Source organism: Mustela erminea, chromosome 11 (genome assembly GCF_009829155.1).
Source record: "Mustela erminea isolate mMusErm1 chromosome 11, mMusErm1.Pri, whole genome shotgun sequence".
NCBI classification, from domain to species: Eukaryota; Metazoa; Chordata; class Mammalia; order Carnivora; family Mustelidae; genus Mustela; species Mustela erminea.
This window is the reverse complement of record NC_045624.1, coordinates 442,503-455,644: the sequence shown is the minus strand read 5'-3', so window position 1 is coordinate 455,644 and position 13,142 is coordinate 442,503. Positions and strand designations below refer to the sequence as shown.

The 13,142-nt window shown below is 57.1% G+C and overlaps 1 protein-coding gene across 1 annotated transcript in view; it reads right to left on the bottom strand.

Moving 5' to 3' along the window:
- NCAPG2 (non-SMC condensin II complex subunit G2) overlaps positions 1 to 3,492 on the bottom strand; it is a 57,718-nt gene extending 54,226 nt beyond the window's left edge. Inside the window, exon 1 of the mRNA XM_032303990.1 lies at positions 3,248 to 3,492. Coding sequence (XP_032159881.1) covers positions 3,248 to 3,325 — 78 coding nt within the window. The 5' untranslated portion in view covers positions 3,326 to 3,492. The remainder of the gene's footprint in view (positions 1 to 3,247) is intronic.
- Between the last annotated feature and the right edge of the window lie 9,650 nt (positions 3,493 to 13,142).

Here is a 13,142-nt window from a genome sequence, read left to right as displayed (position 1 = left end):
GTCGTGATCCCGGGGCCCTGAGCTCCAACCCACACTGGGCTCCCTACTCAGCAGGGAGTCTGTTTCTCCCTCGGACCCCTCTGCCAGCTTGTGTGCTCTCTCTAAAATAAATAAATTTTAAAAGTAAGATTAAGATAAAATAATAAAACACAGAGTAGCAGTTCCCTCCTCTACCGAGTCAGCAATAGTAACCTGGTCTTTGGAGTTTAAAATTTCACCTGCTTAAAAAGACCTTCTCTACAATCAGTCCGTCCAGACGTCTACCATCTCCAGGCCTGTCATGAGGGCACGAAAGTGTGCTGGAGCTACACAACCGGCACAGTCTAGCTCCAGCCCCCAACACAGCAAAGCCAACTGAGTATTTGCAGCTTCTGATCTCCTGCCCAAAGTGGGCCCTCAACACCCACCTCTCCCTCGTCGTCCCTAGACATCATTCTCTCCCATTAGCCAACGAGACTACATCAGACCCACTCAACTATCCTACAACCCCTGACCCAAGCATTTCCTCTCACTCTGAGCAGGTGACCTCGCTTACTCTGACACAGCAAACGGAAACCATCATCGAAAGGGTAGAGGGTCCATTACAAAGGGAACAGCGGCAGCTAATGTGAGCACAAAACAGTCTCATGACCCAACGAGTAAAGTAAGAACCAGCGAAACTATACTGACAGTAAGTAAATAAATAACAGACAGCATCGCCATGCTACAGAACACCGACGAGTAAACACGGAAGGAACGTGTGGTTAGAAAATCACAATTTCAGAGCCATTATAAAAGAATTGATTCGGGCAAGAATCATCAGTCGACCGGGCACCTGGGTGGCTCAGTGGGTGAAGCCTCTGCCTTCGGCTCCGGTCATGATCCCACGGTTCTGGGATCGAGCCCCGCATCGGGCTCTCTGCTCAGCGGGGAGCCTGCTTCCTCCTCTCTCTCTGCCTGCCTCTCTGCCTACTTGGGATCTCTGTGTCTCTGTCAAATAAATAAATAAAATCTTTAAAAAAAAAAATGTCACGTTTACTATGGTATTTATGAACTTCTTAGTGAGTTACCTTGTATAAAACTACTTCTTATTAGGTCACCATCTTTTTTTAATGTGTCACTGGTGAGGTGTTTGAGTGTCATGCCCTTAACCTCTTGTCACATAATCCTGGTTTTCACTGCTGTTCTGCGGAGTATAGTGATTTTTGGCAATTTCCGGCATTGTGTATGCTGCCTTATAGCAGAACTGACTGTACGTAGGCAGGTCCACTTAGTAGGCCTTAAACTGACTCCATTATCTGGCTGACCACATAAAACTGCCATTATTCGACTACCCAAACCTACAAAATGTCATTTCATATCTTTCAACTCAAAGAAAACAAGTGCTGCACAATTCTACATCTTCTCGTTTTCATGTTAATTAAGAGCTACACGGTGATTGAGATACTAAATTACGAAGTGCTAATAAGGCTTGGCACTCGTGAACTAAAACGAATGCCCAAGAATATGAGGGCGAGCTCAGCATCCTCCCCAGACATCCGTTGCCGAGCAACCGACCGAGGCTCTGGAGCACGTGACCCGGGAAGTCAGGGGCAAGCACCTCACAGGGTGCTCTGTCACCACAGCAGCAGTGTCATCTTGCAAGGACTGTGCTAACCAAACGCTGCTGCTCTGGCCTTCTGAATTTAAATTAATATCACCTCCGCTTCACCATCATCAGTTCAGCCTGTGGTACTGACGCCACGACACCAGTGTGCAACGGCAAGCTTACAGACTGCAAACCACGTGTGCGTCGCACATCTAATACAATGCGAATCAGCGACACTCCTAAAACAGGCGTCAGGTAGCATCTAGACAGTCCGCTCCAACAGACGCTCCTGCGACGGGCTGATGTGCGTTCATGCCGGTCATTTTCAAGTTTACAGAGAACCACTTTACCATGCAAGATCGTACTAGAAGCTCATTTCCTCTTAAAAAGAAAAATGACTTCATAAATGTTTCTAGCAACAAATTTCCTATTAGGATACCCTCTACCTCTTAATTACTACTATTTAATTTCCAGTGCATGAGCAGAACAAGCGAGGTGTCCGTCTCCTGCCCCAAAGTCGCAGTGCTTTCAAGCTGGCTCCTTAGGGTCAGGGCTCCTCAGAGTTCTGCCCTAGGCTTCGCTTCTCTTCCTGCACTATAGCCGATCCCGGGCGTTCCCATGATTGGAGCTTCCCAGTGCCCCTGAGGACACCCAAATCTGTCTCTCCCCAGGCCTCTTTCCCGGGCCTCAGATACAGCTATCCACACACGCAGCGGACAACGTTGTTTGTGCACGTCTCCTGGCAGTCATCTAGAACACCCCACACTGAGCCTGCCTTGCCCCCATGTCCATGATCTCACTGAAAGGCACCACAACTCAGATCCTGGAACCTGCCTCCGCCCTGTGCCCGGCCTGCGTCCAGTCAACAGCACCACCACCTCACAACCGGGCAGCTCACAAAGACACCCCCATCTCCCAGGCCCAACCACTCATGCGGCCACCGTCACGCAGGGCACGGCCCGCTCACGCCTCTCTGGGTTCTCGAGTTGCCCTCTTCAGTGTGTGCACGTACAGCCTCCACGGCTCTCGGGAGTACGTCTCAGCTCACTCAAGTGGCAGGAAGGACTCACGCCATCTGAATCTCAGCCCCTGCCTCTTTCTGACCCGGCATTTCTACACCCTAACCCCACCGAATGTCCTCAAGTTCAAGCAGCATCTGCCTTCTCCGGTCTTCAAAGCCATCCCCTCTACTCGGAGAGGTCCTTCCCTACACCCATGTCTGACTGGCTGACGGGTCTCCTCTGTGTATCATAGCCTGCACACCCTTGCCATGGGGACGGGACACAGTCCACGGCTGGATTGGGGCCCCTCCTATACCCTAGCTTAGCCTTTTTACTCGGGTGGATTTTCACACCTGCACCTACCACAGCACTGGGAACGACCCGAGGACCAAGAGAGCACGTCCTCCTCACTAGGCGACGCACAAACAAGGGGTCGGGAACTCCCGAAGTAACTAGAAGCACACAGCGTGACATCACTTCGCACTCCAACATTCCCGTAAAGGGAAGCAGGAAATACAATTTGTGAATCGTTGCCCATCAGCAGGTGTATTTGAGAACAGTTTTTTTGGTTTTTTTTTTAATAAGCCTTGGTCTCTGAAGATTCACTCAGATAGGTATATTCCATTTGCGGAAGTAATTAACGGTCAAACCGAAACAAAGCGCTGAATATAAAACTTACATCAAGTTGAACAAACTGCAAAAACTCTCCAATCAGCTCCTTGGACACGGCTTGCACGAATGTCTCCCGTTTCTCCATGACAGAGGAAAGCGGTTTTCATACGGCATTTATTCTGTGACCCTAGCAGAAAACACAATCGTCCTCAAACTTGAATTTGCAAAGATACCTTCTCCTACAAGATGTGACTCGGCACTAACACCCGGAACTGCAACAAGCAAACCACCAACCGCAGACACTGACTCCCCTGAGAGTAACCCCGCGAGGATATCCACAGAGAACGCCCGCGGTCGTTACCAGGTCCGTCCCGACACAGCACGACCTTAGGACCAGCTGTTGTGAGGTCAGCGGTGGACGAGAGAACGCCGACGGCCCGAGTCCGCGCGGAGTCGTCCACGGAAGCCGGGCCCAGCGCAGCGCGCGAGGGTCTCGGCGGCGCTCGGAGGACGCAGAAAGCGCTGGAAGAGAAAAGCCAACAGAGGGGAGAGGCTGACCGCGGCGGCCGACTCCCGCAGGCCGCCCTTCTCCGCGGCCGCTCCGCTCTCACCTCCGCTCTCACCACGGTCCCGGGGCCTCGCCTGCGCTTCAGCGCGCCCGGGCCACCCGGGAGCTCGTTAGCGGGCGCAGGTGCGGGGGCGCCGCCGCGGCTCCTACCCAGTCCCGCGGGAGCCCGAGCTCGGGGACCGCGCGCAAACCCCCGCCCCGCCCGGGCCTCCCACTCAGCGCCCGCGGCCGGCGGGGCTGAGCCGTCCAGCCCCCGACGGAGGCTCGGCCAGAGGGCGGAGCGGACGCGCGGCCGGGCCGCTCCCGCGCAGACCCGCGCAGACCCCGCGCCGTCCCCGTCAGCGGAGCGGAGCGGAACCTCCCCGGCCCGGCGGGAACACGCAGCCCCAGGCGGTCTGCGGAGCTGCGGACGCACGACCCGCGGCCGGCCGGGCGGCAGGGAGGGGCCGGCCGCGAGCGCGATGACTAATTCCGCCCGCGGTCCGCGCCCGGAGCCCTCGGCACCCCGCGCCTCCGACGCGTCCGGGAACTCTCCCCGGGCCCGCCCGCGCCCCGGCCCCCGCCCGCAGGCTCCGCCCGAGCACGGCCTCCCCGCGCTCGGACCCGGGCCACCGCCTCTCGGCCTCGCGCCCTGGCGTGGCCCCGCGGCCCGTCTGCGGACTCCGGGCGCCCCGGCCCTCGGCGTCCCGCCCGACGCGGGGCTCCGGCTGCGGCGTCGTGTCAGCTCGCAGTGACCGGTCCGCGGGGCACACGGGGTCGCGCACCGCGGGGCCGCGAGCGCTGGCCGGGGACGCCCGGCGCGGGGCAGCTCCTGTGGCCGGGGCCGGCCGTTCTCGGGACGACGACCGCCGCGAGGGGCGGGGTCCGGGCTGCGGGTGGGGGCGGCGCCGGGGCTGCGGACCCGGAGCTCCCCTCACGGTCCGGGCCGCGGCGCCCCGGACTCAGCCGCGGGCGTCGGCGCGCTCAGGCCCGGGGCGGCTCCGAGCCTCCGGCGTCGCTGCGGGACCGCGGGCCCCCCCCGCCCGGCCCCCGCCGCGTCCCGACCGTCGCCCCCGCCCGGAGCCGCCCCGCCGACGCGCACCGCGGCGCTCACCTCGCCCCGCAAGCCCGCCGCTTCCCGCGCTCGCAGCAGATTCAAACCCGCCCGCGCGCGCGACGCGCCGCGCTCCGCCGCCAGGGCGTCATCACGCGCCGCTCTCGCGAGAGCCGAGCGCGCTGGGCGGGGTCCGCCGGAGAAGGCGCTCCACGCCCCGCCCCGCGCCCCGCCCCGCGCCTCCGCCGCGCTCTGAGCCCCGGCCCCGGCCCCGCCCCTCGGGCCCCGCCCCGCCCCCCGACCCCGCCGGCCACGCCTCTCCCACGCCCGCAGAGCCGCCGTGCGGTCGTGCGGGGCTTCCGGCGGCCGGCGCGGGGGCTGCCGAGACCGACTGTGGGAGCCGCCGGCCTCTGCGGGCCTCGGTGCGACCCGGCTGGGGGGCGGCCCGTGAGCGGTCGGGTCCCCCTCGTCCCCCGGCCCGGGCCCCCGCACTCGGCCCCGCACACGGCCCCTCGCGCCGGTTCCGCACGCCGTGTCGCGCGAGACGGGCTCGCGGGGCGTCGTGGGCTCGTCGTGGGCTCGTCGCCGCCGGGACGCGCGGGCCCGTCGGGCGGGGGTGGACCTGCGCGGTGCTGCGGTCGCGCCTGCCCTCGGGGTCGGCGCTCGCGGGAGCGGAATGCAGACACGCGCCCTGCGGACCCCCGCGCCGACGGCCGGTCCCTGCGGAAGGACGCAGCGGCCGCCTCCGGAGCGAAGGTCCCTGGGGAGGCGCGGGGGTCCCGGGGGTCCCGGGGGGTCCACGCCCCTCCTTGCCCTGTAGCCGACGCGGGTCCGGTCCGCTGCCGGCCCGCAGCTGCTCCGGGGGTCGGCGCCGCGCGCAGTCGGCCGCCCTGCCCGCCCTCCTGTCCACCGCCCGCAGGACCCAGGACCCTTCCCTCCCCGTGCCCCACTGTCCACTCCCGCAGCGCGAGCGGCCCTGGGCGCGGACCCGGAGCCCGCCATCCGTTCGGTTCACGTAGTCTGTGGCCACCGACGACCGCACTGACGTTCCTGCCGGCGCTGCCGAAAGCGCAAGTCGGAAACCCCCGAGTTTCACTGAGATTTTGTATCCGGTCACTTGGAACCATTCGCTGTCTCAGCCCCTCGGAAGTTTACCGAACCCTCTGTCCAGAGGCACCGATTACTATTAATTACTGTACATTGTTCACGCTTTCATTTTAGGCACTTTTGTCTATGCCATTTTTTAATAAAAATAAAAGTTCGGGGGAGCTCGATGGCTTGGTCAGTGAAGCGTTAGCCTCTGGCTCAGGTCACGATCTCTGAGTCCCGGGATGGAGCTACGGCCCGGCCGGGGGTGCCCGGCTCCCAGCTCAGCGAGGACCCTGCTCTCCCTCCCTCCCTTGCTTGTGCTCTTTCTCTCTCTCTCTCTCCAATAAATAAATTAAATTTTTTTTAATGAAAAAATAGTAAAAGCGTTTATCTCTGGATTTGCATGTGCTTTTCCCACACCTTGGGGTGCTGCAGGTTCTACTCCCTGAATACATCGTCTTCCAGACGATCCAAGCGGTAAGTCAGGCCTCGCGGCCAAACCAGTCGGCCGAACCACGATGAGTGGTCGGAGCGTCTGGAGGAGTGTGTAGTGCGCAGCTCTCCTGAGATCTGGGCCCGCGGCCCCTCAGAACAAAAGCCCTGTCCCTGCTCCTCCTTCCCCGCTGCGGGAGTCAGGCTCCGGAAAGGCTGTCGCAGAGGAGTCCCGCAGCAACCAGCGCACCAGGCTGTGGGCCCGTCTCACCACCCGCTGGCTTTCTTCATGCGGGGGTTGGGGAGCCCCAGAAACCCGCATCCCTGTCCGGGCAGCGCGCCTGAGCCCTGTTCATGCGGGCAGCATACGCGGCTCCTCTCTGTGCTCCAGACCCCACCAGGCTCTGCCACATCCCTCATTCTTCCCTTCTCCCAGGGCCCCTGCTCTCTGGAAACCCTCCCACTGTGCTCAGGTCGCGGCAGCCACCCCTGCTGTCCACACAACAGGACTCCCTGCGTGAGGACACGGCCCCTGCAGCCACAGCCCCTCGTGCATGACGGTCCAGAGTGGACTCTGCTCTCCTGACGGCTCCCAAGCCAGCTGGAAGTCGCTTGGAGGCAGAGCGTCGTTGCCATCCTGACCCAGTGCCCACCGGCGGAAACCCCACGTGAGCCACACGGACCTCTAGTTTCCACGCTAGAAAGAATAAACATAGTGAAGCGAATTTTAATCATGTGCTTTTTTAAACCCAGTAAATCAAAAACATTATCACTGCAGCAAGCAATGTAAAATTATAGCCTGTGGGGGCAGGGCACGGATGTGTTAGGAGTAGTGGCTACAAGAGGCAGGCCCAGGGGGCTCCGTGACAGCTTGGGACAGTTCCATGGGCCCACCTCCCTGGGGCCCCAACTCCTCTGTCACCTCTGTCACCCTGGGGCCCCAACTCCTCTGCCCACTGCTGCCACTGCGTGACACGACCCCACTTGGCCTCCGTCGCTCTGGACTCCTTCCTGAGAGCTGTGACCCCATCCCGGGCCCTCTCCCAGCTCTGGGCACGGGCCGCGGCTACCCGCCCACACTTCCCGAGCTGAAACCCAGCTGCCTCTCCCGTCCTCCAAACGCTTATCCTGTCCTCACTCTGTCCCCGTTACCATTCTGCGTCTCCTGACAAAACAGGGTGGGTTCTGGACCCGCACTGTCTGGGCATTGGGCTCTGCCACTCGCCAGCCATCTGTATGACATGGGACAGGCCAGGCAGTGACTGCATCTCAGCTTCCTCATCCCGGCCCCGCGGGCAGAACTCTCCCAGCCAGTGAAGCCATCCCCTCCAGGCGCGAACAAGGCTTCCCTCAAGAATGACTCCCAGGCCTCCTCGAAATCCTGTATAAGTGCAGTGTGTCTTCAACCCTGCCCTGTGACGCAGCCTCTGAGCACGTCCCTCCTCAGCCCTACCTGTGCCTCCGTGTCAACACTGTGCCCTACCCAGCCCCACAGCCTCCCTGTAAGTCTGGCACGTTTCCCTCCCTTCCTTCCTTATCCAAAACGTAAGCTCATGCCCAACGTGGGGATTGAACTCACCACCCCAAGACTAGGCGTCTCATGCTCTGCTGACCCAGCTGGAACCCCCTCCCACCGCAACATGTTAGATGCTTGAAGAAAATGTTTTCTGAAGAAATGAATGAATGAGGTTTGAGGTGATCTCTCTTCTTAGAACCTTACCATGGGGTAATGAGAAAAGGTTGACAGAATTAAAAGTGGACCCCATGGCAGGCAGTATTAACTAAGGCAGAGGGGTTCGGGACAGCTAAAACAAGAGACGCTAAAATAGTGTCTTTGAAAAAGGACCAACTGCAAGACTTGGGTTTTTTAAAAATGTATTTTGTGTTGGGCAAATAACACAAGTCACGTTGCTGAAATTCAAAGGAAAACACCGTTCCCAGTTTCCTGACTACCCTTCCAGAAATATTCTCTAACAAGAAAACACAAAATTGTCTTTTCATCATAATATTTATAACTGGGAAAATTAGTTTAAAAAGAGGAGCTCACTGGCTGGGAACTTTAACATGGTGCTGAGGGCTGGGAGCATTTTGCAGGACAGGGTGGGGCAGAGCGCAGGGCTGGGGGTCGGAGGGGACCAGGACGCCACCCAGCGCCTGAGTCACCAGTTCCGAGAAAGAGGGAGGGGCCAGGACTAATCAAGAGGCTGCCGCAGACACTTTCCTTCCTTTTTGTGGTTCTTACTGTAGCATCTCTAAAAGCCAAAGTGGAACTTGGGAAATGTGGATGTGGATGTATTCGAACAATTAAAGGAAAAGCAGAAGTAATTGGAAGCTCAAGGCCCACACTTGCCCTCTACCCTCTGAGACCCGGGCCAACGGGCCATGCAGGACACCTGCCACCCAGACTGAGTGAGGCCTTGGGAAGCACTGGGGGGGGGGGGGGGAGCTGGTGCACTGTGCTTTGTCTGCCCACACCTCAGCTGCTATGTGCACCTGCTGGAGTCTCCTGGGTACACAAAAGGGAAAAAAGTAGGAACCCCTACCTCACACTATTCAGAAAAATTAACTCAAAGTGGATCAGAGACCATCATTAAATCTAAAACCATAAAATGTTTATAAATTCCTCTCTTCCTGCTCCTTTTCAATGATGTCCCTGGAAGGGTTTGCTCCTCCGCAGAACCTGACCGTCACCAAACTTTGCTCAGCTTTTGGAGCTCTCCTTGCCTCAGGATGGCGCCCAGTCCCGTCCAGTCCCGTCCAGTCCGCAGGCTGGGCTGCGTCCCTTCTGACTCGTCCGAGCTCCCTCCCTTCGCTCCTCCTACCTGAACCCTTTCCTCCGGCCTCAGCACATACACCTCCCCCACCCTGCGGAGCTGCCGTAGAAGTCCCGTCCAGGTGCTGGATCCCCAGACGCAGAGCTCCTGCCCACCCCCACCCCCACACCCTGCCAAGAGCACCCTGGATCCCGTCAAGCACTTTAATTAGATTCCTGATGACTGATGAGCCCATGGTACTGTTTGATTGTTGGGCAACTCCGCCCGGGCTGGCGCCCACACAAGAGTCCGCCACAGCGTGCAGTCACAGAAGGCACTCACTGAATGGATCAAGAATGAGTGTCCCCGGGGCGCCTGGGTGGCTCAGTGGGTTAAGCCTCTGCCTTCGGCTCAGGTCATGATCTCAGGGTCCTGGGATCGAGCCCCACATCGGGCTCTCTGCTCGGCAGGGAGCCTGCTTCCTCCTCTCTCTCTGCCTGCCTCTCTGCCTACTTGTCATCTCTGTGTGTCAAATAAATAAATAAAATTTAAAAAGAAAAAAAAAGAATGAGTGTCCCCGGGTCTCGGCTATGACCCTAGTGAGTGTCCCTGTGGGGCTGAAGGAGGAAGCAGACAGGCAGGGTGTGCGGTTCGCAGGGGGAAAGGTGCTGCCGCGAGCACCCTTCTGAGCGTCCGCGGGTTGCCATATACACTTGTCTGATCTCCCAGCAACGGCTATTAAACATGCGGTGCCCTGGCCTCTCGGTCAGGAGTCACTGCCTTTCCAGACATGCGGCGAGACTTGCCTTTCCTCACCTTTCCAGGAGCACAAATTTTCAGAGCACTTGTGTGAGGCTCAGAGATTAGTCTGGTTTTATCCAAATAAATGCTAGTTTGTTAAATCACTTGATGTCATATATTCTGTCCCAGATTCTTTTGGAAAATTTCCTGTAAGTCCGTTTGTGAGCTAGAAAAGAAACTGTAGGGGCGCCTGGGTGGCTCAGTGGGTTAAAGCCTCTGCCTTCGGCTCAGGTCATGATCTCAGGGTCCTGGGATCGAGCCCCACATCGGGCTCTCTGCTCAGCGGGGAGCCTGCTTCCCCCTCTCTCTCTGCTGACTTGTGCTCTCTGTCTGTCAAATAAATAAATAAAATCTTTAAAAAAAAAAACAAAACTGTAATCTTACTGGCTGTTCCTGAATAATTAAATTCAAAGGATGGTCCAAAGAGTCCCGTGATCATCGGACGGTTTAGTAAAACAGTGACGGAAGGAAAGGGTCGTCAGCACGTTTCGTCTTAATAAGAATGATTTATTTATTTCTTTGAAAGATTTATTTGTCCATTATTTCAGAGAAAGAGAGTGCGCTTGTGGGGGGAGGGGCAGACTCTGCCCCTCCCCCACCCAAAGGCAGAGCCTGACCAGGGCTTGATCCCAGGTCATGACCTGAGCTGAAGCCAAGCCTCAGACGTGCCCCTTCAGAAGAATGGTTTAAATGCAATTATTCTGCTGAACTTCGACATAGCCATGCGGGTAGAAACGTCCTGCGTGATTTCGTCATCCTGCGTCAGCATCTGTGAGCATGTGGGGACTTGCCTGTACTCTCGCCACGTTGGCCTCATGGCCAGCCCTGAGACCTTGGGCACATCCCTGATTCGAGGGCTGGAGCTCTTCTCACGGGCCCGAGAAATAGAGCTAAGATGGCTAGCAGGTCCCATCTGAGGAGGAGGAGGAGGACGCATGAAACGGTGTGACATCAAACCTTTAAAGCCTCTTTGAAGTGTGTGGCAGTGACCACAGTGCCGTCTGGTGGGCCGAGGCCCTGGAGGGGGCACAAGGCATCAGCCCACCTGCTGTCTCACATGCAGACACACACGGAAAGGCCACTTTACGTTATGGTGTGTAGGGAACGCTTGGTTCCACTCACTTCCTCTGCTCCGAAAGGCTGTAAAAGGTGAGACTGAACGGAGAAAACAAAAAACGCGGGCTGTGCCCCCACAGAACAGGAACACAGAGCGCAGGTCCTGAGGTCAGTGGTTTGCTGGCAGCGGACGGGCAGGTGAGTGAGTCCTGAATGCAGAAGGGCTGCGCAGGCTCCTTCCAGAACAGAAACCAGGTCCGCGCTCACTGCTGGCTGCCAAGGGTCAGAGGGACTGTGTGCCCAGGAAAACAAGCTGAAAACTCGTGAACCCAGGGCCCATGGCCCAGTTTGTAGGGAGCCACAGGCCAAGACATAACCTTAGGACTGGCAAGTGCGTGAAGTCCTTTCTCACCTGGTTGTAGGAGCTGTTGTCCCAAAAATCTCCAATATCACCGAGGAGAAGGGTCTCAGGTGTCCTTTAAGACCTGTTCTTGGCTCCTCGGTGGCTCAGTTGATTAACCATCCAACTCTCTCTCTCTCTCTTTTTTTTTTTTTTAAGATTTTATTTATTTATTGGACAGACAGAGATCACAAGTAGGCAGAGAGGCAGGCAGAGAGAGAGAGGGGGAAGCAGGCTCCCCACAGAGCAGAGAGCCCGATGGGGGGCTCGATCCCAGGACCCTGGGATTGTGACCTGAGCAGAAGGCAGAGACTTAACCCACTGAGCCACCCAGGCGCCCCTAACCGTCCAACTCTTGATCTCAGCTGGGGTCTTGATCTCAGGGTCTCGAGTTCAGGCTCCGTGCCGGGCTCCACACTGGGCATGGAGCCTGCTTTAAGAAAAACCTGCTCTGGAGGATGGAGCAGCAGGTGCTCGGAAGACCGAGACTGGGGAGGAAGTAGGATGCGCTCAATTTCCCCCACAACATTCTATAGACCATCTTCTCTGACCTCAGGGCATTTAAATCAGTGACCAACATAGAAAATGTAGGGCAAAACATTCTTTGACACTGAAAAATGTTCTGAGTAACCCATGGAGTAGAGTAAGGCCAGGGTGGATTTGGACATACTTAGATCTGAGCGGCAATGGAAGCACTTACCCAAACCTGCGAGGCAAAGCTACACCGAGTGTAGCATAAAATGTGTAGCCATGAATAAGTTTAATTTCTTTTAGATTTTATTTACGTATTTGAGAGAGAGACCAAGAGAGGAGATACAGAGAGCGAGAGAGAGAGAGAGAGAGAGAGAGCTCAAGCCAGGGGAAGAGGCAGAGGGAGAGGGAGAAGCAGGCTCTCCACGGAGCAGGGAGCCCGATGTGGGTTCCGTCCCAGGAGCTTGGGATTATGACTAAGCTGAAGGCAGACCCTTAACCCACTGAGACACCCTGGTGCCCCAATCATTTTAGTTTTTTTTTTAATTTTTTTTTAAAGATTTTATTTATTTATCAGAGAGAGAGAGAGAGAGAGAGCAGGCAGACAGAATGGCAGGCAGAGGCAGAGGGAGAAGCAGGCTCCCCGCCGAGCAAGGAGCCCGATGTGGGACTCGATCCCAGGACGCTGGGATCATGACCTGAGCCCAAGGCAGCTGCTCAACCAACTGAGCCACCCAGGCGTCCCTCATTTTAGTTTTTTAAAAGAAATATTGGGGGCGCCTGGAGGGCTCAGTGGGTTAAGTCTCTGCCTTCAGCTCAGGTCATGATCCCAGGGTCCTGGGATCAAGCCCCCCGAGGCGGCGGGCTCTCTGCTCAGCAGGGAGCCTGCTTCCTCCTCTCTCTCTGCCTGCTTGTGATCTCTCTCTGTGTCAAATGAATATATAAAATCTGTAACAAAAAAAAGAAATATTGAAAACAAGTTTGATGCTAACTCTAGAAGCTAGAAGAAGAGCAACAGAGTAAAAGGAAACAAGCAGATATTAATACAAAAATGAGAAACAATTGATAAAATTTTAATAAAAATTAAAAGTGCCCGGGTGATTCAGAGGGTCAAATGTCCAGCTCTTGATTTTAGCTCAGGTCATGATCCTGGGGACATGAGTCGAGGCCTGCATTGGGCTCCCTGCTCTGCACAGAGTCTGTCTGTCCCTCACCCTCTCCTCCTCCCCCACTCACTCTCTCTCTCGCTCTGTCTCAAATAAATACAATCTTAAAAAATAGAGGTGCCGGGCGCCTGGGTGGCTCAGCGGGTTAAGCCTCTGCCTTCAGCTCAGGTCGTGATCTCAGGGTCCTGGGATC